Raw genomic sequence first — 24,861 nt, forward strand, 5'->3', positions numbered from 1 at the left:
CGTCCCTCTCTTGCTTCCAGATTCGTCAAGGACCGCAGACCGTCCATATCCCCCAACTTTAACTTCCTCGGTCAGCTTCTGGAGTTTGAGAAGGAGCTCCGTGTGCTGCAAGCTCTAAACTCAGACGACAAGATCTCTGAAAATAAGGCTAAGCAAACCTCAGAAGTCAACGGAGTCAATGGCTTTGAGATGAACGGTCACCATAGCAACCACGACTCATCTGCGACAGAGCCAAATATGCCACCAGAACCTAAGCTGTCGTCGCCCACCTCACTCCAGCAAGGCTTTAATGGTCTGCACCTCTCTGCGGAGAGGATCATGGACACTAACAGGCTTAAGCGCTCCTTTTCCCTAGACATTAAGTCGGTCTACACCCCCAACAGTCCCCACTGCCTGGGCCTGGCACCCGCGCACTCTGAAGACGTCCCAAAGCTCTGCAAGCTCGACAGCCCGGGAACGGGCACCACCAACGGCGTTTGCTCCCAGTCTCCCATTCTGGACAGCCCCAGCCCCTTAGACTCGCCATTTCCCTCCCCGGGCAGCGGTGGCAGCATTGGAGGCCTACGGTCCGGTTCTTCCTCTTCCAGGCCGAGGAGAAAACCCAAACACTGCTCTGCCAGTTCCCCAGTTCATGCCCAGCTGCACCAACCCCCACAGTCACTCAGCTTGTCACTGGACGGCAAGAGCCCGGGTCTGGACGAGAACCTTAAAGGCTCTCTGCTCCTGTCGCTGCCCTCCCTGCCAACCATCGGCTCTGGGGCCATGTGGACCAAACACAGAGACACTGTCCAGGCCACTACTCCTGTTACTCCTGTCACCCCGACCACAGATGCCCCCTGGCACTTTGGGGCCGAGGAGGGCTTTGAGGGAGGTATGGAACTGGGCGGAGCCGGCGTGGGCGACAGGGAGGAGACGTCGGTGAGGTTCGGGAGCAGTTCCGCATACGTGGCGTTTGGGTGCAGCGAAGGGGTTCGTCTACAAGACAAATCTCAGAGGGAAACTGCCCCAACGACACAGACACAGAGAGACCACCGAGACACCAGCGGACCAGCGACGGACAAGCAGTTCAAGCGGCGCAGCTGTCAGATGGAGTTCGAAGAGGGGATCTCTGAGACGCGAACCCGGGAAGAGCTGGGCAAGATTGGCAAGCAGTCGAGCTTCTCTGGGAGCATGGAGATCATTGAGGTCTCCTGACACATAATGGAGGCGATCCTAGCTTCCCGTCTGGGGACGAAAAGGGACCTTGTTGGAGGGAGAACAGGAAGAGGGCATTTAAGAGGTGCCCCCTTTTGGACAGTGTTAAAGACTCAAAAATGAGTGGACAAATCAATATTGGTCGTGAAGAGGTCCAGCAGACAAGCTGACTTTCACCCCCGAACTGACAGAACCTGCGATATGGTGCTTAGCAGACCATAACTACCATGAACTCTTACATGGACAGACAAGCGGAGGACAGTCAATTTAAGCAGGTGACTGCAGGTACGAAGAGCTCGGAGAAGCTCGGAAAAATAAACAGAAAAAACCCCAAATGTCGTGTTGCATCCTTCCTACACAGACTATCTCCTCTGAGCGCATGCCTGTGGTCAGAAATGGCGTGCTTGTGATTCAAACTGAGCCCCATCTCTTCTTCAAAGCTGCCCCCCCCCTCAAGTGACAGAACACCTCAGTCCTCTCCTTTCTTCCCTTTGACTCTTCCGGCAGCACAACACGAACAGCAGTATCGGTGCACCGCCGTGTAGCTGAGATCCCTAGCAGGACGTAAGCAAACGGCGGCACTGCGTCCAAACAATGAAGGATCCTCTGTTGCTGAGTTAACGGGCAGCGTCCCCCCCCCCCCCCCCCCCGCCCCCCACCCCTCCCCGAAGCACAGTTTGTCTTTGACTCCCTTGTTTTCAGTGTTAACGGCGTGATGGGAGGACAATTTTGGGATGCTGGTGAAGGTCCTTTTGTGTCCCTTCAGCTGGTTTATCCAACCCCCTTCGGTCACCACCCGAGCATGCACCAGAGAGGCTGACAACAGACAAATTCTATACATTACATACATTACTCTATATATAAATTTTAATGGACTTCTAATGGAAGTTTTGTTCACTTTGAGTTTTAATTTATTGTATTTGGTTCATTCTGGCAATGAGAAATAATATAATGTTTTGTGAATTTCTTTTCTTTTCCTCTTATGTTGAATGATTATTATTATTATTTGCTGTATGGTATTTATGAACACACACAAATACACACATTGGACAAAATCAACAAACAATATGTGCTGTTCCTTCTTTGAGATGCGTGAAGTTTGATTGATTTTTTTTATTTTTTATTTTCTTTGCACCTTTATGCTTTCTGATAACCAACTTCATTTACTCCTGACACTCCCAAAGCCAGTTTATTTAGTACAAATATAATCTTTGTTGCTTATGTGGAGGACACAGGCTTCCTCAGTGGACACGTCCATGGCAGCCACATCTCTGTTTTGGCTCTTCTACAGTCCGGATTCATGTTTCTCACACACGAGGGCTCGAGCGTCGGCTAAAAAAAGACCTTTGTTTGCCTGCAGATGACGACGGACATGCTAACGATGCTCGTGTGCGGTTTAATGAGGGCTAGACTTAGAGCTCAGAGTTAGAACTCTCACCTCCGAGCCAGCAAGGGATCATTATCGCCATAGCTCATCCCACCAAAGCTGAAAACAACACACACAAGCACGCGTTCATACATTGCGTTATATGCATTTAGATATGTTCCCACGCGTGTCAATGCCCTACACACATGCACACACACCCTTATGTTCATTCTCAGGGGATCCTTCAGTGAGCCAAGCCCGACAGTGGGCACACAGCTGCTGGTACATCAGCACAACGCATGTCTGTAAAGCTCCCTTGCGTTTTTTTTTCGTTTTTTTTACTATTTCCAAAGCTTTGATTTCCAAACGAAAACAGCATAACATTGAGAGAAAAAAAAGTTGAGCTCAAATAAATGAAAAATTTAGCTCTCCTGGTGTGAGAGGATTATTTATTTATGATGTAAATGTGTTGTTTTTTTCCTCCCCCCTTCCACCCATTATTATCTTCCTTTCCTGGTGATTTCTGACATTGGGCTGCTGCAGCTGAAGTAATTTAAGAGTGATTTCCGTGTTGCCCCAGGCCTCCGTAACCATCCCCTCCTGACTTTTTTTTAAGAAAAAAACTGTTAGAATTATTTATGACATGTAAGAAGGATGATGCAGGCTGTCCCATTTGCTAAAATGTTATCTATTATTATTATTATTATTACTATTATTCTGTTATGTAAATAGCAACAGTGATTAGACGAGTTTTTAAAAGAAAATCCTGATACCTTAGGCTGCTTGACGCAAAAATACCTCAGGTTCTATTGAAAGGCTTTTCCTTCCCCTGTACATGTTTTGTGAAATGAGACAAGAATACAGACATGACAAAATACAAACCCTTCTCTGCTTCTTCTGTGTTCTTCTGTATGTGTGTGTGTGTGTGTGTGTGTGTGTGTGTGTGTGTGTGTGTGTGTGTGTGTGTGTGTGTGTGTGTGTGTGTGTGTGTGTATGTGTCTGGGGGGGTCCACTTGCTCCAGTTTGCTGACAGGATGATGAATTATTAAAATGACGCTCTCAAAAAATAAGCTATGATGTAAATGCGATGTTAATCTGACAAGTTCAATATTAACCACCCCACAGTGGGCGTCATGGTCCCGTCCTGTCCGATTTCTATTCATTTTTATCAGACACTCTCTCTAGAAACGTTGAGCCTCAGCCCTGTTTGGAGGTTCATGGATCACTGAGACAAAACAGAAGATAAACACCCAATGCATACTGTACATCCTAAGTTTATTTTTTATAGCACATTTAAAAAAAAAAAACAGTGGACCAAAGTGAATAAAGTTAAAAATACCCACTCCCTCGTTAATGAAATTACATTGGACTAATTTACCACCTGAAAAACAGGAGACGTGTGTGACAAAGAAAGGTCTGTGTCCCCTGAGGACACAGAGTACACAAAATAACAGCAACTCTAAAATGGATGGATGTGTGTGTGTGGGGGGGGGGGGGGGGGGGCATTGATTCTGCAAAGACAGTTTTGGTTTCATGATGTCAGCAGCTCCGCACATACAAACACCCCTCTGACAGAGAACTGACGTACACGGGTGTCAGGGGGTGAAGACAAAGGTGAATAGCACACACACACAAACACACACACACACAACACAGATGGCCCTGATTATTTTCACCAAGCACAATGTTGCTTTAATGACTGTTTGACAGAGTCCAAAAGCAGACAGGCAAAGATAATGGCATTACCAGCATCTCCAGCTGGGTCCTCCTGCTCACCCACGTGCGTGCGTGTGTTTTTATGACCCTTTTGAGAATTCTCTGCAGCGGGACCACCACGCTATTGGAATAATAAAGGTAAATCTAACACCCGCCCATCATCTGTGTGTGTTCTTCTCCTTGATCTTGGGAGATAATCTTGTCATAACACAGCTTCTCCCTCTGTGCGCCTGTTTTCACGTGTCCTCAACTTACCTTTGCATCTGTAAAGGAGGCAACCTGCACATCTGCAGCCACCTTCCCAGGCCTGATGCATTTTTAAGGTTTAATTGGCAGCATATCCCTGAGTGTGTGTCGCCCCTCTCCCGCCGGCTGATGGGTGCCAGGCCTTCTGTATGGAAACAGTTAGGAAGTGTTACGTCAGCAGGTTGCAGTCTTCCCATCCGTTTTTCCACGTTTTCACATAACAGGCCCACTTTCTTCTCCGTCTTTAATCCACGCTGCTTTTTCCCCCCTCAAACATCCATCTCCGGCTCACACTCATTACCCACATTTACTGCTCGAAAGTTGCGTCAGCAGCATTCCACACTTTTCCACGCGTCACCAGGGGTGACTGACTCCAAGCAGCATTTCTCACCCCCTTTTTTTTGTTCCATGGAAAACTCTTGTCCTTATATAACCCTGGAGCCTGGCTGACTGCTTGTCCTACTAGTCTTCTCCTTCTCGTCCTCTCGCTCATCCCAGTCTGTGATGCAGTGGGGGCTGAAACTCCACTTTGGTGGGCTGGAAGATGGCGCCAGCCCACAGCAACAACAGCCTCAGTATCCAAACTCTGCTGCTGCTGCGGTTGTTGTTGTTGTTGTTGTTGTGCAGTTAGAAACAGCCCCTCCAGAAGAGCATCCCAGCCCGGAATGGGCGCAATAATCCCACCAGCTCTCCAGAAGCTCCTGAACTGACCTGCTTCTATCTGGGATCATGTTGTTTTGGTTACCAGTGTACAGGCTTTAGATGATCAGTTACTGTCTATTTATTGTTGTCATGGTGACCCATTACAGCATGTCCTGACCTGACAACAAAGACTGGAGCCATCTGACATCTGCCGCCTTGGTCCTGCTAGCGCCATGATTAATACATTCAACATGATGCTCAGTGTTCAGGATACAGTCTTGAGCCCTGAACATGGTGGACCCTCAGAGTCCAGAGCTTACCCCCATCCAGCGGATGGGGGGAGGGATAAACAATAAACTGGGAGGATCAGCAGAAGACATAGGAACACATTAGTGTGGATGTCAGGAGCCATCTACAGATTTCAGCAACATTATGACATGAAATCAGGTTTTGGAGACAGAAATAGGTCCATATTTTCACCTCTGTGACCATGTGAGGATGTGTATCGTCTCGGTCCATCAGGGTGTTGGAATAAATGATAACAGACGCTGATCAGACAGACAGGTTACGTAACTGACTGCTGCCACCTGCTGCTGCTAGAGGCAGAGCAGGGAGGTGGCGGCTGATCAATTGGTCCTCTGGTCGGTCCAGTCACAGGTCCGGCGTGCATCATTCGGCCTGTGTGTGTGTGTGTGTGTGTGTGTGTGTGTGTGTGTGTGTGTGTGTGTGTGTGTGTTGCTTACTTAAGCGGTTATTTGTGCTGACATTTGTCTCTTTCTTCCCAAAAGGTACAACACCAAATCTCTATCTCTCTCTGTGTGTCTCTGTCTCTCTCCCCCCTCTCTCCCTCACTCCCTCCCTCTCTCTCTCTGTCTCTCCCCCCTCTCTCCCCCTCACCCTCTCCCTCTCTTTCTCTCTGACTCCCTCTTGCTATTAGTCGACGTATCACATATCTCAGCGTCTGCAGCTCAGAAACCACATCCAGGGACCACCACAGAAGAAGACAGCATCTCAGGTGGATGTGGCGTGCCTAACAGCAGGGCAGACGTTGCCTCATCTCACACCAAAGTTTGTCTGCAGTCATCTTTGACTTTGGCACATGAGCTCATGTGGCACGTTTCCCTGGAGACTGCAAACAACGTGGACCATCATTTGAAGGCCACACCAAACACAAGTGACCACACGATTTTTATTTTCTTTTAATTCAATGGTCCTGTTGGGACCTGAATGGAGCTAATCGAGCTTACTGTTGCATGGGAGGTTTCAGGGATTCTTTGATCCTATATGGTGCGGAATTTAATCATCAAAGCTAAAGGAAGCCCAGTTGAATTTTTTAAACTTGTTCTCATCGGCCAGGATGACTGAGAACATTCACAGGATGGTTTATGATGTGGACCTGGTATCTAATCCCCCTTCCCAAGCTTAACCTAGCCTTGATTCTTATGTTCAGCCACCTACAACAACAACAACACTAACCTAAACCAAAGCCCACCCTTTAAACCCACTCCCAATCCTTTAAAGTTGGCGGGACAGCTAAAATGTCCATATTTTTCAATGAAATGTGCGTGGAAATGTGTGTTGGTCCTCACAATATATCACATACAAGCATGCACACTTCTATCTTTGTGGAGGACTTAATGCATGACCCAACCCCTCAACCTAACCATCCTAACTATCTGACTAATCCTAATCCTAATCCATAACCCTGACTCTGACCTAAACCCTCAACCTTTGATGTTGATGTCTTAACCTTCAAACGGTCCTCTGAATTTTTGGGGGCCAACCAAAATGTCATCATTTCCCATAAATGTCCTCACATTGCAAGTACACACACAGACACACACACACACACACACACACACACACACACACACACACACACACACACAGTGGGGTGTTTGTGGCTGCTACTCTGTTATCATTTCTCTCCTCTCTGCTCATGACCTCAGAGCCACATGTGAGCTATTTTTGTAGCGTTGCCTCCAGCTGAAAATTACGTCATGTCTGATTTACATCAAACATGGAAAAAAAACCAAAAAGAGCATATTTGCGCCGAGTGATGTGCACGGAAATAACAGTCAAAACAAAAGAGGATGTTTGACTGTTCTGAGGATGATGATGATGAAGCGTTTCACCATCTTCTGCTTTTCAGTCTGCAGAGGAAAAAACCAGAAACTTTTCTCAGTTTTGTAACTGTTAAAATTGCTAGTTTTTCTTCTCGTTTGTGGTACAAGCATGGTGTTTCTTTCTCTGTCTTTATTTCTTTCTTTCTCTTTTTCTTTTGTCTTTTTTCTTTCTCTCTCTCTCTCTTTCTTTTTTTCACAGCGCTGCAGTCAGGTAGGTCGACAGACATCAGTAATGTGTGTGGCTAACACTGACTCATCCCGAAGACATCAGGCGTCAGTGTGGAGCCAGCAGTAACACACACACACACACACAACACACACACACAACACACACGCAGACTTGATGGTGCCGACAGTATGAAATTCAGTAACGGCATCACTTTGTTTTTGATCATTACTGAGAAGTTGATGATGAGCTCAGATCCATAAGTGTAACCACAGTAAACTCAACTCACACACACACACAAACATACGCACGTACGCCCACACAGACACACACATTATCCATGTGGAGATAGATTATAATGACTGTTATATACTCAAAATCCATCTTCTCTCATATTTAACAATTATGCAGTTTGCACTATTTTGATTTGGGGGGTTCGATTGTCGCACACACACACACACACACACGTGACAAATCTGAAACTTTATTTTCTGACAATCCAATTTGTCATCACCATCTATCATTTGTTGTTGGGGGGTACAAAATGTCTTTTAATCTGCAAAAGAAAATAACACCCTGTACTGTTACGATTTGATTTATTTAAGCACACACACACAGACACACACAGACACAGACACAGACACCCACACACACGTGCCTCATTGCAACCATTAAACATTCATTATTCATGCAAGAGTAATGTGAGGTGTCTCCATTTTAATGCCTCCTAATGGCTTTTTGAGTTGCTGCTGGCAGCGATGAATAAATCATATTAGTCACGCTGAGGCCAAAACCTCGTTCTCTTTGTCATTATGTCAATCTAAAAGTGTGTTTCTGTGTGTGTGTGTGTGTGTGTGTGTGTGTGTGTGTGTGTGTGTGTGTGTGTGTGAGTGAGTGAGACAGACATGTTGTGGGGAGGCGTCAGATGAACTGATCCCATAGCCGCTCCGGCAGCGACGATGACGTGGAATCTATCGACTCCGGAACCGTTGGTATTGACAGGTAGATGAGTTTCAGGAAGTGACCTTGGCTAACTCGGTTCGGCACCTGAATCAGGCCCATCTCGTTTTACCGCTGAGCGCATCACTGGCACCAGCCGTCTTCATGAAAACAAGCTCACAGGAGGCAAATATAGTCCACGGGCCTGAAATCTGCACCACAGAGAAGGTGAGGAAGAGGAAACAAATGCTGATCTGGGGCCTTTTTCAGTGTAATGCATCTAAAATGATGTCATGTTTGGAGACCAACACAAAACCCCCTAAAAAACTACAACTAAATGATCATAAAAACACAATTGTCCATGTGGAGATAGATTACAATGACTGTTTTATACTCAAAAGGCATATTTTCTAATATTTAACAATTATGCAATTTGCCCTAATTTGATTTGGGGGGGGTTCAACTGAAGCACATATAATTAGACACTAAAATAAGAACAGACAGATACCAAGTGAACTTAAAAAAAATGTAAAATCGCTTTCACACCTGCTGCCTGTCGTGTTTTGGAATGTGCACATTAAAGGCAAAACAATGTTTTTTTCTCTCAAACATGTAAATTACAACCGTTTTAACTAAAGTGTTAGTTTTCATTACGTCTACAGTACAACTGATAGATATTAGACTTGGAAACCAGTAAAGGTGATGAACACATATCAAACACCGCCCTCGTGTGGCTCTTTGCGGCGCTGCATCAGGATGGAGCCCCACGGCTCCGCAACTGTCAATCAAACGCCCGACTCCGCCTTCCTTCGACCTGATTGGACGCAGCCAGAGCGCCGGAGTGACGGAGAGCCAATCAGGTGCCTCTGCCTCCTGTTAACAGGGCTCTACCGGGTTGGCCTCTATCGCCTGTGCGCTGCTGTTATTTATAGAAGCCGAGGTTAGGAAGACGAATGCAGGGGATGGGAAGAGAGGGGGAACCCGGGAGGTAATGCTCTGGCAGACAGAGGAGGAGGCCGAGCAACCGCAGGGAACGGGCACATCGTCCCTACCTTTATTTCACGAGAAAATTGAATAAAATAGGAAAACTAAGACTGGAGACCGCTTCTTAAAGATGGTGGGTTCAGATGTGGAATTATGAAGAACAGGATTAAGTTAACCCCAAAACAACGGCCCCTAACTAGGAACAGTCAAATATCAGCCAACTCTTTAAATCATTGGGTGTTAATTTCCCGGATCGATGACCGAGATCCACACAAACTGATCAGTGTTGAGCAGGTCCCGTCTGCAAATCGTTCAGATACACGGATAAATATTCCTGCCGGTGCCTGTGATATATCTGGCCGTAGCTATAACTGCCCTGTTGGCCCAGGATGGGTCAATGAGCACAAATACCCTCCTGCGTGAATTTATGGCGACATGCTCCGAATGAGTCTGGGTGCGGGCGGCTCTTACTCTGTTCCGGACTGTGCTTTATTATGATGAAAACCACTGAAGTCAGAGACCCGGGCAGATTAACTGGTGCCTCTATTGACCCCCAAACCACCACTCTGTGCGCACCGTGTCACTTTAGATTCCCGTCAAATCCAGCGGCACACAGCAGACTGCAGATCTGTGCCCACAGCCCCCATCTGCACCCTCGGACTGGTGTAAATGAATCCCAGCGTTTGGTGTTTTCGTCATCAAAACGGATTTGAAATGTGAATCTGAGCGTCAGACTGGCACCGCGTACATCGCCGTTAATAACAACCCTCTCCTCCTTCTCTGCACATTTAATACATTAAAATAATGCCCCGGGGAATTGTGACAATAAAACGCAGCCGCCTTTTAGCCGGAATCGTCGCAAAGACTTGTAAAAAAGAAATGATCTGAGTGCATCCGTGCCGACGCAGCCCTGCGTGACGCGCTCTTTACGCACAGGAGAGGCTGAGTGGGTCGGCTCTGTGTTTACTTCCGGACTCCAATTTAGACTTCGCTCACACGCCAGTGGCTCCAGTGGAGGTTCAGGCGGTCAGCTAGCCGAACGGGGCTTCATGACGGAGGTTACCGGGTTGATCGCATCCTTCCAGAGAAGCCTCGCTTCGGCGCCGCTTGCACATCGGACACCCGATTCAAAGCAGACCCGCGGATCTTCCTCGCCGTGCTCCGCTCGTCTGTCTGGCTCAAAGTCAACCAAGGCACTTCTTTCATCGGCTAATAGGCTGATCTGTGCAAACTGTCACTGGATGATCTGAGCTAACCGAGGATCAAAACAAGGACAATCGCTCCAACTTCCCAGCGGCGTTTGTGTTTGACCGGGCAGCGGGGAGAGACGCGGGCCTCGGGAAGATCGACGGCAGCCGGGGACCAGACAACGACCGGGGCGGCGAAGGTGGTGGCTGGATAATCAAGGGGGTCGCCTCCAGCTCCTGGTGGATTTATCCCCTGCCAGCTAACGTTAGCTAAGCTAGCTACAAACAGCGCCATGGATTGGTTAATGGGGTGAGTACCGACAGCTAACTCGCTTAGCCAGCTTGTTCTCCCGTGTCAGTTCGGCTGCGCAGTCTTTCTGATGCCGGTCGCGGCAAATTCACAGCGCAGCCTTTGACGCCGCCACGGTCGCCATTAGACAGCCGCACTGTCGCCTTGGTTCATGCCCGCTTCCAACCTAAACACGCCAGCGTAGCCACAAGCGAGTAGCGCGGTGCTTAGCTTAGCCTCTTTTAGCTTAGCTTTGCTATGAGAGCTCGGTACCAGAACTGGAAGCGGTCTCACCCAACAACGCTAAATTAACCTAATGTTATCTTAGGACAAGCGGTACATTGGGGCATATTTATGGCTCGCAGCTATTTAGCGAGCGACGGCACTGTCCCGTTTAGGTCATGGGACACGGGGACAGTTAGTCGTACAGGGTGCTTATTTATAGGGCTGATTAGAGTGAAGGGGCTAACATTAGCAGCCCTTCAGACCCGCTACCGCGGCGGTGCCCGGGGTCACTTTATTCCCTTTGCAAGGTGCGCTCCGTTAGCTCAAAGGCTAACCCAGCGTTACCTAATATGCTACATTCTGGACGTGACAGTGATAAAGTATTAACGCAAGCGGCTCCTCTGTTTGAGACGAGTCAGATTGGATGAATAATGCATTTCCAATAACGGCAGGTACAGCGTTCAGTGGGAAAAGGCTGGAGAGGATCGGTGCGATGCGTTTTCTGTCTTTATTTGGAGCCTGTCAGACTCCCCTGCTGCTCATTTACCACCTTTGACTGTGTGTGAGGGCAATTGACTGCTGTTAAATGAGATTATATAAATAAATCATATTACAGAAGAGACTTTGGTCTCTGATTCAGTAACCGTCCAGCCTGCAGCGCACTATAAAGCTGTGTGTGTATTTACATTGCAAACGTATTATCTGGTCAGGGCGTAAGTCATATTTGCTTCTAAGTAAAGGAGGGAGATCATTTGTGTGTTCTTAAAGGTCTTTAACTTCCTCTCAGGGTGAGCTTTAAGGTCCACCTCTGGACATCCAGAGGATCTCCTGTTTCAAACACACCATTAAGTCTTTTAAAGCCACAAATGGCCTCCACTAGTGCAGGTCTGTCTGCTGCACGCCGGAGATGTTTCCTGTAATGACTTCACCGGGCTTTGCCGGATGGCAGCTGCACTTTGCGAGCGCGTGGGGGCCGAGGAGAGGAGAGGAGAGGTAAGGGCCAGCTATCCAGGGGTGGTTCCTCGCCCGGGTGACGCTGTAGCCCTGAGATAAGGCCGTGGCCCAGCAGATCGGTGCCCGTCAGGAGGTCTCACGTGGCTTCGTGCTGTTTTTCAGGTCCCCTCAGCTGTAGCACGTGTTGTGGCCTCCACTTCCTTTTTCATTTCCACCTCCGTCGCGCACGTGTAATGTCGAGCTTTTCTTTTGGCGGTTTGAGCCGTCAGCTGTCTGTTAGGAATTTAGCAGCCGAAGCGAGGAAGGTGGACGGGCGCGCCGGGTGAAGAGGTGTTTACGGTCTGCGGCGAGGCTTGCGAGGAGCCCGTCGTGGGTCTCGCCGCCTGGCCGCAGGTTGAAGCGGCGCTGGCTTCCGTTCGCATGCAAAGCGCATCCGACTGGCGTCCGGCGGGCGCCACTGATGGCGAGGAGGCTAGGAACGCGTTGACCAAGCACGCAGTCGCCCCGAATGGAGGCCTCGGGCGAAGGACGCCGGAGCCAGGAGTGATGGAGAGGGAGAGGGCGGGAAAAAGCCTGAAAGTTTGATGAGCGAAAGAGTGGAATCTGCTGAGATTATGGGATTACAGGATGCCTGGAATCTAATCCCGCACGTATTTGCAGCCTCTGTTGTAGCGTTTGTTTTAGAAAGAGCAGTTTTGCTTTAGTGAGTGAGCTCATCTGTCAGGCTTCAGTACCAGACGAGGCGTTAGTGCCTAAAACCTGCCCCCCCCCCTCAGCGCCGGGCTGAACGGACCGGCTCTGACAGATGTTTAATCCCACGCTCACTTTTGAGTGATGCAGCGCTTGGTGCCAAACGGAGGGCGAGGCGACGGCCGCCGAAGGGGTGCGCAACAGTAGGAAATTGTCAGGATTAAGAGCGAAGAGAAGCGTTATTGACGCCCGAGCAGACGCCCGTCGCCCCGAGTTACGAGTCCCCGTGTATCACCTGGGGGTGACCACCGGGGGCGCTACTTTCACGGTGCCGTCAGCTCAGTTTTAGCTAATAAAACACTGTCCTGCTGACGCTGGTGCAGTAAAGTTGGGAGCGCTGGAGGATGGACTGGATTAATGGACGCTAATTTAGTGTCTGGATTTGGGTTTACGTGGGCGCTTTGTTATCACGTGGCCAAGGAAACGGATGTTCAACGCTACGTTCTCCCACCGTAGCCTCTCTGCTCCTTTGGCCAGATTGAGACAGATTCTAATCTCTACATTGGTGGGACTGGTTTGTGATCCAGTTTACTGCAGCCGGTTCCTGAACCCCTGAGACTTGTGTCCTCATGGTTTATTGGTCAAAGCTTGAATTGAAAAGGCGTTTATGACGTTAGCGCAGTTTAGATTAGAGCAGCCATTGATTAATTATCCAGGGAGAGGATAATAAGCTAAATATAACTTTCAGCTCATTAACTGAAGTCTCGCTAATCTTTATTCAATCGTTTCTTTAAAAGAATTATTTAACCTGATTAAAATATGGAAATGTTGGTCTGGCGAGCGTCACTGTGGGAAAATCTGCAGTCAGTCGCTATGTTGGTGTGGGTTTTTAACCCGGCGCCTTTGTCCTCACGCAACCCCGCCACCTCTTCTTCATATTTGCACGCACGCACGAAAGTGCACGTGGTTTCCGCGGCCCAGGTGTCTGTGTCTGCCGCGCGTGTGGCCAATGAGCGGTGACGGAGGAGCGTTCAGCTGCTGGGAAGCAGAAACAAACTGCTGCCGCCTGTGCTTTTCGTTCTGACTGTGAGCCGAACCCACCCCAGAGGTGCTCGGCTAGCTCGTTAATCGAGAGCAAGGAGCGCGTGGAGCGTGCCCGTGGTGGAGGCGCGTCCCAAACATGTCTGGACGCGGAGGCCGGTGTTACACAAACGGGGAGATTAGGCCGGTATTTGAGCCCGGCGCTTCCTGTTGGGTCGCCAGTGGCGGCGGTTGACTCTGCTAGCTTAAACGTTGCAGCGGTGGTAGCGGTGGTTGGGGGTTTTCTACCCCCCCACTGGCTCCCTGTCCTGGTCTCTGCCTCCCACCGTCTCTGGGATGAGATAATGATGCGTTGAGACGTTTGCGTGCTTGACTGCTGTCTGAGCTGGAGCGCTCGGAGGGCAGCTCGCCAAAGACAACAAATAAATAAATAAATCAGGGGCAGTTGTGGTTGCACTCTGCTTCTAACGGATCCAGTTGAAAGCAGGCCTGTCCTCGTCCACCACCCTTGTCCTCAGACTTCAGGTTTGACGATGAAGAGCTGAGCGTCACAGCTCGGTCTTCAGAGGTGTCGGTGACTTCAGGTTTCACAGGAAGGTGACACCAGAGCCGCGTCTGGATCTAGTAACGCGTGAAGCGCCTGTGGCTGGGGTGTGTTTGTTGTGTGTAAAAACCTGCGATCTTGTGTTATATTTAGGGGGTTTTTCATCGCTTTTGTTTGTGACCTTTTTTCCGTATTGCCGAGCTAAGCTAAGTTGCTCCTCAGCTTTTTTCCCCCCTCTCTGGTTGTTTCTGTCAACTTCCGAAACGTCTGTGAGACACTGAAGAAAATACGGGTCCATTTTGTCCTTTGTTTCTGAGGAAACGGGACAAATTGGGGCCTTAAAAGCAACTGTCGCCGTGCTACATGTTTACGCCGCTCCTGTTTGTCCAGCAGGGAATCCTGACCGTCTGAGGACGCAGTTCTGTGTTCCGGAGCGTTCTGGGATATCAGCGTGCATCACTGAGGCTCCATTCAACGGTTTTTATGGAAGCGAACAGCCTCAGAGCCAGATCACACAGCTCTGCTGAGCGAGGACTTCTCGGCTCTACTGGCTTCTCTCTAGAGATGTTGCACTTCCCTCTTATCCTTTCCTCTGCGGCAGTACGAGATACCGGAATGACTCGGCAGTTTGGAAGTGCACAGGCAGATAATTGTTGCCTCTGAATGCGTGCACGCCCTTTAGCTTAATACCCGCTCGTTTATGAAGACGCTTGTTAGCTTAGCTTAGCTTAGTTTAGCCGGAGCCGGCGGTGGTCTGGACGGTTCATCCAAACGGGCCCTGTCACAAGAGATTGGACACAAAGAATAATTGTTCCGATTAAAGAAGCGCTCGTGCAAACATGCTCCCGTGTTTATTATGAGGCGGTAAAAGGTGTTTTCTGTCAGCACCAGATTATAGCGCCGCGAACTGAAACTACCGCCTGGCAACCGCGCTGTTTCGTAACGACTGCAGCCAGACGGAGGGGGAAGAGGCGGACAGAGGTCAGGGAAGGTCACAGCCAATCATCCACCCCCCCTACACCCTTCTGTGTTTACTCATCACCCAAACGAGGACACTGTCGGAGCGGCCGCGCCGGACCCAGTTTAAATGGGTCCATTCAGGAGACGGGCTGGCCTCCAGAGGCCTGCGAGCTGCTGCTGGTCTGTCAGGGAGGATCATGTTCATGGTCCACTGCCAGCTAAGGCTGTCTCAAGACTTTTAGCCAAAACAGGGCGACTCCCCCCCCCCCCGCAGGAGGAGGAAGTAGCGCTGTTGTTGTTGCCGCCCTGATTCATGGCTACGGACACCCCTCAGAACACGTGGGAGGTGCCGTCTCCGAGTTCATGTCGGGACGCATTCCCTGCCCGTGTCATCGGGATGTTTCTCTGGAAGAAAAGCTAAAGAGGGATGAAAAGAGTCCCTCCCGATCGGTGTCTGGAGGACAGGTTTAGGCGATGGATGAGGGGAGAACGCCTGCGGGGCTCCTGCTGGCCTGCTGGCATCAGTTTAAAATGGCTGGGCCTGTTCTCGGTGGCTGCGGCTGCGCTGGAAGGCTGCTCGGAACGTAATTGGATTAGAGATCAGCACGGCCGGGGAAGTGGAGCGCTGGCGTTTTAAAAGCACCCACCTCAGGCTCTCATTCATCTCTGAGCTGGCAGCAGCCCACCTGTGTGGGAGCGCAGCGGCGATCGGTCCGTGTCGTGGCTTCGCTAAATGTGATTGAACTCAAAACACAGGGCGGAGGGACTGAAGGCGATCCGAACAGGAAGTCGGAGAAGTGAACCATGCGATCGTGAAGCCACGTTTGAGAACGCTTCTCTTAACCTTTGACTTAATTGTGGTCTTCCTGTTTAGCTGCTTTAAACAGGAAGTAGAGGGTATTGTCATGATGCTGAGCATCCTGATTGCCTCATTTACCTCTTTTAACTCCGTAACTTTATCTGCAAGGGTTTTCCTTTCCTCCATCCACTGGAAGAAGTGACCAGTTGTGTGTGTGTGTGTGTGGTGTGTGTGTGTGTTTTTCAAAGGGTATAGTTTTCTTCCCGGGGTGCAGAGAAAGGTGTGACACATGACACACGATGAGTGCACGCTGGGGCGTGGTGGACAGGTTTAAACAGGAGAAGGGAGGAGGCCACAGACGCCACGCAGAAGTTCACCTATGCTAATTGGTATGCTAGCATATTCACCACAGTCTGCCTAGCCATCTGAGGTAGCGCCCGCCTGTCTGGCAAAACCAGTAAAATCCCAGTACATCTCAGCGCCGCCCTCCTTGTGCACGTAACTGGATACGTGGACGCAGTGGAGGGGAGAAATAGTGCAGCAGCGATGGGGTGGGTAAGATGAGAGGAAGATGCTACAGACAGGTTAGCACCAGCAGCCATATGCTCCGCACGCCTGTGCTCACATTCCTGCCGTATGGCTGTGATTCGCACATATGGGCCTGTACTTTATCACAGGAGCTGTATTGTGCACGTGAACATGACCTTTCTGAAAGCCCTCTCATCAACCAAGGTCTTCTGTGGAACGGCAGATGTTGGCAGCGAGGAAGCAGCCCGGTGGCGCCAGAAGCTGCAGCTCAGAGAAGCTCGGACATCGAGAGGAACAAGGGATAAACGCTGACCTTTAACCCCTGATTAGTTTGGAATGAATCTGGGGAAAAGGCGTAGCGGGGCGAGAGCCCCTGGAATAAAAGGAAGGAGTCCCCTTACAGGAGCGTGGCTCCGGCTCTGACCCACATCTCCATCAGGATCTCTCCACAATCGGCCTTATGCTGGGAGCCGCTGCGTCATATATCAGGGGGAGCGTGCGGAGCAGAACGGGCGACGACAGATTAGAGGTGCTGCTGATTTACAGCATTACAGGCTGTTAGCTGGTTAAATGAGGCCAAGTGAGCGGGCTGCAGCGAGGAGGTGTGATGGAAGAGATTAGCCTACATAAAGAGCGATGGAGGGAGAAGAGCGGCGCCGCGCCGCACGTGCTCTCCTGACCTGTCTTTAAAGGGCTGTCTCGTTATCTTCTGCTGCTGCTTCTCACCTCTGGAGGTGTGGAGGCTGGTTGAAAAGTGGCCAACGGTGTCGTCTGCGGCAGCCATTACGCAACGCCTAAAAGGTCGTGCTGGTCGCTGACAGTTAAACCGGGAAGTTAGCTTAACATGACTAATGCACGGCGCCTCCAGACGTGGCCATAAATTCCGAATTATTTGGAAAAATGTGTTTTAAATTGATGCGATAGATGGTTCAATGTTCCTTATCGTTAACAGAGCGCGAGATAAGAGAGGAAATGGTGTGAAAACTGCTATTTTTATCAACCCGAGTGACAGGAAGTTGTTCAACTTGTGCTCGTAAATGAGCCGGACGTGAACCTGAATGTTCAAACAGCCGCTCCCATAAAAGTCCAGAGGTCAGATTAAAGGTGATTAAAGACGCTGAAGGTTTAACGGCATAATGAGGACCCGCACGTGCGCTCTCTGCACGGGCGAGCTGCTCCACAAGCGGTTCCTCGCCAGCTGACGTGAAGGTTGGCGCGCTTGTCGAGTCGGAGAGAATGAAAACGAGAGAGAGGCGCGGAGACGGTCCCCACATCCGTTTCCTCTCGGAGAGGAACAGCAGGTCAGGAGTTCTCATGCGCTCGGCTGAGTTTGCGCATCGCTCGGAGCCAGAGAGCAGCGCCGGGCGGCGGATTGGGGCCTTGTGGTTTTCATTTGGGCTCAGCGCCGCTCACACTGGCCCTAAACTTTATTAAACTCTAGTTCCTCTGGGCTGTGCGTTGATTATTTGACCCGCACGTCTCGGTTCTGTTTGGAAACCGTCTGGCGCTGTGCCGTCCTGCAGCCTTCCTCCTCATTGTTCAGCATTTCCACCAGCAGCGGGAGTCTGCCGTAGCCGCTCGCAGGAAGTCCCGCCTCGCGTTGGCGAAGCAAGCGGCGTGACGCGCCACATGCTGCGTTCCCCGCGCGGCCTCCACGTCCCCTTCACTGTCTGTGGGTGAAAGCAATTACGTCCAAAGTTGCAAAACGTGCCCCCGATTTCCAAGGCACTTCCTTACAAGCACAAGTCTCGAGATAATTCAATTCTGACACTTAAACACATCAGACTGCTCAGATCAGGACAGGTCACGCCAACGCTGCGGCACACACTAGGCAGAAAAATAAGGATGTTTTCTTTTGTCTTGTAGCTTACTATGATTATAATTGATGCCAAATCCCTTTCCTGTCAAAGCATTACTTCTGCTTCCTTTTTTGTGCAACGTTCTCGAGCTCCACTGCGGGCCTGCTTAGATCCTGTAGTTTTCCCCCATTCCACGAGGGGGCAGCACATACTCACGTTTCCATGGCTGCGGAGTCTTCTGCTGCCTCAGGCTGTCAGGGTACTTACATCAGGTTACAGATTAATATTGCCCTCTTTGTTGTGTGTATTAATTGATGCAACGGGGAACATTTGATACCTGGTCCACCAGGAACAGGAAGTGTGACATAACAGCTCTCACTAAACACCTGCCAGCAGTAGGCAATGCCAGACCGTGACTTTTAATTGTAGGTGCAGAGCCTTTATTTACGTAACAACAAAATATACCTCTGATGGAGACGTTGGCGAGCTCTTCCACCTCCACCATTGGTGCAATGTTTCCGGCTCACAGTAGGTGGCGCCATAGCAACGCAGGCGGCGGGCTCCCATCTCTGGCCTGTTGTATGACTCTCAGACCTGATCAATTGACGATTTAGACCCAGTCTGCTGTATGAAGCTGCTTAGAATACTCCCACGGATGCCGATCACTCATGAATTTGACTAGTTGATGAGGTTTAACGAATTGTGTCACCGCGTTGTTGCTGTGTGGAGCGTTTAAAGACGGTTGTGTATGTAGCCCGTTCTCCATGGGTGATGCTGGACCCCACATTCCCAGAATGCCTCAGCCTCGAGCAGCACGGGGCCGAGGGCTCCTTTAATTTCCTGGAATCTCAACAGAAACTAGTAAAGCAGGCTAGATATAGAAAGATGATGCTGGTGGCTGCAAATCCAGACGTAAAAACTAGCATAAATAGCGGCTAAACACAGAAACGCCGACTATACACTGCAAACACGTAGAGCATGTAAAGGCTTTAACAGCAACACCTCCACATAGGCTGTAAGCGAAGGTCGGACACCCAGGCCGAGCCGTCGGCCCCTGGCGTCGCCAGTATGTATACACAGGCCTATATATAGGCTTCCCCCAGCCTGGCCCCAACACACAAACACAGTGTTGTATTTAGGATGGGAGGGCAATGATGTGGGGTCTGAACCCAACTCTGACCTCTACCTTATCTTTGCATCTTATAGCGACGCACATCTTGCGTGCGTGTTTGTGTGAAAGAGACAGACGGCGTCCATGTTTGCTCTCGATGAAGTGTCACCGCCATGCCGGGGGACCTTTAGATCCTGCTCGTCTGCTGCAGTTAGTGTGTGTGTGTGTGTGTGTGTGTGTGTGTGTGTGTGTGTGTCCATATATGTGTGCATTAATGCACCATTGTTCAGGGTTTCTGCAGTTTAATCCGGAGGAGCTGCAGTCTCAGTGTTCTGGAAGCTTCCAGAACACTGAGACTGGCGGGAAGAGGGTTTGTTTTTTTGAAGACGTTTAACTCTTGTCTGTCAGCATTTTTAACATTTTTGCCGGCATGAAGTGGCGTGTTTTGCTGCATTAGTATGCCCTGACACGAAGGGAACTGCAGAAAAGGACTGAAAAGAAAGAGAGGGATGGAGAAGGGCCCCCAGAAGAGAGCAAGGGATGCATAGATAACAGGGACCGTAAAACAAGGGGGGGGGGGCACGCTCAAATTAGCTTAATGAAGTGAGGAAAGGAATGGACCTTCGTTCTGCAGAATCTTCTCCTCTCTCACCTCATCTCTGTCCTCCACCGTCTTCCTCTCCTCTCACCTCACCTCTCTGTCCTCCATCATCTTCCTCTTCTCCTCCTCTCTCACCTCACCTCTGTCCTCCACCGTCTTCCTCTTCTCCTCCTCTCTCACCTCACCTCTGTCCTCCACCGTCTTCCTCTCCTCCTCCTCTCTCACCTCTGTCCTCCACCGTCTTCCTCTTCTCCTCCTCCTCCGGCTCTTGTTTAGCTCTGCAGTCACTGACTGAGCAGTGCAGCAGTGGTGCGATTGATCAGCATTTCTGGTGCCAGGCTGCTCCTGCACAAATAAACGAGCTCGGAGCCACTGAAACCAACGCTAAGTGCTTTTGCGGGACTAAAGGAATCACACACACACACACACACACACACACACACACACTCTCTCTCACCGATGATGTCATGCTGAAGAACCCTGGTTCCATCCCTCTTCTCTCTGCTTCGGTCCCACTAAAACCACCCACCGCAGAAAATAATGACATGTTTTGTCGCTTTTCTTTCTTTCTTCCTTTGTTGCTTTGATCAGGAAGCTCTGACTTTAATTAGGTGGAGTCTCGTACCCTGAAATTAAGTTTGGGTCGCTTTAAATATTCTCTGCCCTGCTGGCTCTATTCATACTGCAGACATATCAACACAAGTGTGCCAAAAATATTTTTCTGGGTAGTTTTTAGATTAAAACTGACGTCTGAGACCTTTGCTCTCCATCTTCCTCTCTGCCTGTGTTCCCCCAGTTGGCTCAGTAACGCACATCTGTTCTTCCCATTTTTTCCTTTTTGCGGTCTGGTGTTCTGCTCCGACTCCCCTGTTCCCTTTCTTGAAAACCCAGACTTGATGCAACAGAAGCCTCCCGACTCGCCTGAAGGAACCAGCCGGCGTCCCCCGGGCGCGCTGGAGGCCGTGAGGCGTGGCGATGAAGAACGCTCTCCGCCGCGAGGCCCCGCCGCTGTCATCCCCGCGTCTCCTCGCTGTCACTTTCCACCGCCCCGTCTCTCACGCTCGTTGCACTTTAACATTCCTGCGACTCATTTAACGTCGCCACTCAAGGCGTCATCTGAGAGGACGCCAGAATTCCCACGTGGAAAAGGTCGGCTAAAGGTGTTTAATTAGCATTAGGAGAGGAGGAGGATGATCTCTGTGCTGTTTTGGTGCTCATTAACCTGCTGAAAAGTCTTTAGTGCCCCTTTTTCCACTGTAGGATTTTCTTAATTTACCTTGAGATTTTAAAAACCTTTGGCATTTCTGGAGGGGCGGGGCTAATGTGCCGAAGAGCTCTGATTGGTGGTGCGTTCTGCTCGTCAATGCAGCCACCAAAATCAGGAAAAGTTCCTGAATCTCAAACCAGATAAGATGGACCACAACATTCAGGGAGGGACCTACCACCAGACGACTCCCCTATATGTCATCAAATTTAAACACATTTTCCAGAACACAAACCACGTCGATGACCAGGAATTAGTTTTCCTGGAACTGTTGGTGGGAAAGGGGCCATTATGTTTACAAGGAATGCAGTTATAGCCCCTGTAGCTTAATCTCTCCTCATGAGCAGCACCTAAAATAACTGACAGGTGCTATTCCCGGACCTCCAAGCTCGTTTCTCAGCTCCATGTCATGAAATGTAACGTGCATGTGATATGTAGAAAAACACACACTTAGGAGAGGACTTTGGATTGAAATTGCATTAAGCCCTATTCTTAGCCTCCACTGTGTGACAGTGGCGGGCTGCAGGAGCTTGGTTTGCGTGCAGCACATGGAGGAATAAACCCGTTTAGATCCTCAGAGAGGAGAAAAGACAGAGTTGAGGGACAATCGATACCCATTTCCGTGGAAGCGGCTGGATGGTCGGTGTTCTGTTGTGGCTTCTGTCGTTGCAGGGAGGGGCTCGTGTGTGTGCGTGGATATTTTCTCTCTTTTCTTTTCTTTCCCCCGTTTGAGCATGAAACCAAAGCGGGTTACGTCAGCCAAGCCGCGGACACAAAGGCTCCGCCAGACTTTGCGCCTTCATCATTGCGCTTTTCTCCAACTTGCGCCGCACGTCACCGACGCGAACTCCTGGGTTTGATGGGAACCAAAGGGTGACGACTCGCTCGACCCTGCCCCACGTTCACTAAACCCCGAGAGAGAGGGGGAGGAGGAGGAGGAGGAGGAGGAACAGGAGGTCTGGGAGGAAAAGTGTGAGCGGACTGCGGGGAGCAAGTCTGTATTGTTCCGAGCCCGTTTGCGCCGAGGACGCGGAGGGAGAAAAAACGGCGACGTTTGCTACTTTCGGGGTGCGACACAAAGCGGAACCGCCGTCAATTCTGGATTTCTTTATCCGCTTCCTGTCGTCCAGGATGAGGTTTAAGAGGAACGGCTCTTACACGCTGAATAGGTAAGAGGCGTGCGCAGCTCCGCGTCCATGCGGCTGCAGGGAGGAGACGCGGCTCGGCTCCGAAACGCTCCGCTTTCCCTCCTTCATGAGCAGCTCGCCGCGACTTTGTTGTGCCTTTATTGCACTTTTAATGTCCAAAGCTGTAAAAGCTCCATCACACACCGCTGCTATTGTTCCAAAACCGGGAGTAAATCCGATGGGATTTATTCACACCAATATACGGGTCGAATGAATATAACATTAAAAAATACAGGTCTATTAAATCTAATATTGTCATGATCTAACTAAGCATTGGATCAACGGTAACCTTTTATGCTAGACAATTACTTTCATGCCTATAAGGGATCTGATTCCTAAATTCACTTCTTATTTTCTTGTGTTTTGTGACTAGGAATAATCTTTTTTCCCTGTTTATTTTTACACGCACAAAGGCGTCGCTGGCTTTTTTTTTTTCGTCCATGCTGACGTTTTCACCCCCATTCCAGAAAACAAAAACACACATCCTTGTCCCTTCAGACGGGCGACACAAGTCAAGTTGTTGCACTTGTGGTGAGCAGAGACCACAACACCAGAGCAACCAGAGCAGAATGGTTGGAGTGGAGTGGAAGCGGTCTCTCTCTGGCTCTTTTTGAGGATTTAATAGTCTGGAAGTAGAAGACGAGACCACTCCTGATGGTGGCAAGATGTCGGTGTAGGGTAGCTGGGAGAAACCAGTCATTCTTGCTTTTAGGGCGGGATGGGGGGGCAGTTCTTTGTTTTGTTCACTTTCATGCCTGTCAGGAAAAATGCAAGCTGATGTTTACATTCACTTCTTTTTCCGTCAACCCGCTCTGCGCCTCTGTGACAGGGGAAATATCCTGCTCTCGCCACAGCGTCACCTAGCAACTTGTGTGTGTGTAGCAGCGTGAATCATGTGAACTGTGTGTCAACCTCTCTCCCTCTAACCCACTTTTCCCAGACACTAAATGCAGCGGCCTCTGTTGTGTCCCAGCGTTTCAGAACCCGGTCACGAGTCCGAGCTTTCCCCTGCCCGGCAGGTCCTTTCCCCTCTCTCTGGTTGTCGTGGTGTCTCTCTAAGTCACGAGTTTGGGTTTTGGATTCTAGATTGGTGGGTGATTTGGTGGTTTCACTTCTCAGACTTTCCTCCTTTTCCTCTTTGGCTGGTTTCTACAACATCTGGCTTTCCGCCCCTAGTTGACACCTAAAACCCACATCCTGATTTTTAGGTAGTGTGAAAACAGCATTAAAAAGTTCTCAACGTGCACTTGCATTGTGTCTTAAATGGCAAGAGTGATGCTTTAAAGCCTCCTCCCTCAGATGTGTTTCTCCCTCTGAAGTGTGCAGCCAATCACGCATTAGCCTTCCTCTGTCATCCATGGTAACGTGCACGCTCGCGCATGTCCGCGCCCCGCTCTGTGTGTGCAGGTGAGAAGAGTGAGGTAATTAAATGGGGGGAAAAAAAGGCTAATGTCTGCAAGCTGCATCTCCTGGTGACGAAACCTTCGGGGAGGAGGGGGCGGAGTCACAGGATGACATCATGGAATGTAAAACCGCTGTTCCGGGCTCCGGCATCGTCAGCTTATCTGGGAGAGAGCGGAGCAGATGCGGGCCGGCGGCTGAGCAGCAACGGCCCCTTGCGGTTGTTACGTAACCGCTGTGCTCTATAGGTGATGCCCCCCCCCCTCTTCGCCTTCTGCTGTTTTAGGCTGCAGTTAGCTTCTCTGTCACCTTTAGTGCTATCGCAGCCTTCAATCACGGACGGCTAACTCTGCCTTTGGTGTCTGTTTGCGGCAACACACACACACACACACACACACACACACACACACACACACACACACACACACACACACACACACTTCTCTACCTGTCAACTGCAGTTCTTGTGTTTTGGCAAATTAAATGCATAAATAAATATCCCAAACACCCTGAAAGCTGAGATAAATAGATGCAGAAAGGTGCCCTTCTTCACTTTGACCTTCACCTTTTGTTTTTTCTTCCTTTTTTTTGTCCTCGCCGTCTCAGCCGTTCTCTGCAGTGATTGGCTCTCGTCCGAGGGGCCTGTCTCTCCCCCCCTCCCATCCTATACTGCTGCATCATATCTGTGAATGAAAAGTCGGGGCGCAGGCACGTGTGCCTGCATCCTCCTGCGTGGATTTTTTTTGTTGTTTTTGTCGGAGGGGGCGGGTGTTTGTCCATCGGTTGACCATTAACCATCAGTCAGACATCACCAAATATGAAAAGGTTGTCCGTGTCATTGAACTGCAGATTAACCGTCCCGAGATTTCAACTTTCCACAGCCTTCAGCACTAGATGGAGGT

The 24,861-nt window shown here is 49.8% G+C and overlaps 2 protein-coding genes and 1 long non-coding RNA gene across 8 annotated transcripts in view; all 3 read left to right on the forward strand.

Moving 5' to 3' along the window:
- Positions 1–3,441, forward strand: part of dusp8a (dual specificity phosphatase 8a) — a 30,734-nt gene extending 27,293 nt beyond the window's left edge. For all 5 annotated transcript variants that reach the window (XM_057052496.1, XM_057052495.1, XM_057052498.1 and 2 more), the window contains one exon: positions 21–3,441. In XM_057052496.1, coding sequence (XP_056908476.1) covers positions 21–1,194 — 1,174 coding nt within the window. In that variant the 3' untranslated portion in view covers positions 1,195–3,441. The remainder of the gene's footprint in view (positions 1–20) is intronic.
- Positions 3,442–3,831: 390 nt separating this feature from the next.
- LOC130536509 (uncharacterized) lies at positions 3,832–9,032 on the forward strand. Its single transcript, XR_008953366.1, has 2 exons — positions 3,832–4,414; positions 5,953–9,032. It is a non-coding gene; the product is annotated as an uncharacterized LOC130536509 (long non-coding RNA).
- A 1,320-nt stretch (positions 9,033–10,352) lies between these two features.
- mob2a (MOB kinase activator 2a) overlaps positions 10,353–24,861 on the forward strand; it is a 34,825-nt gene continuing 20,316 nt past the window's right edge. The window contains exon 1 of one of the 2 annotated variants that reach the window (XM_057052508.1): positions 10,353–10,876. In XM_057052508.1, the coding sequence (XP_056908488.1) occupies positions 10,860–10,876 (17 nt within the window). In that variant the 5' untranslated portion in view covers positions 10,353–10,859. Of the gene's footprint in view, positions 10,877–22,282; positions 22,541–24,861 lie in introns of those variants that run through there. The other variant, XM_057052507.1, reaches the window with a different exon arrangement.

Source organism: Takifugu flavidus, chromosome 13, assembly GCF_003711565.1.
Source record: "Takifugu flavidus isolate HTHZ2018 chromosome 13, ASM371156v2, whole genome shotgun sequence".
Classification (NCBI taxonomy): domain Eukaryota; kingdom Metazoa; phylum Chordata; class Actinopteri; order Tetraodontiformes; family Tetraodontidae; genus Takifugu; species Takifugu flavidus.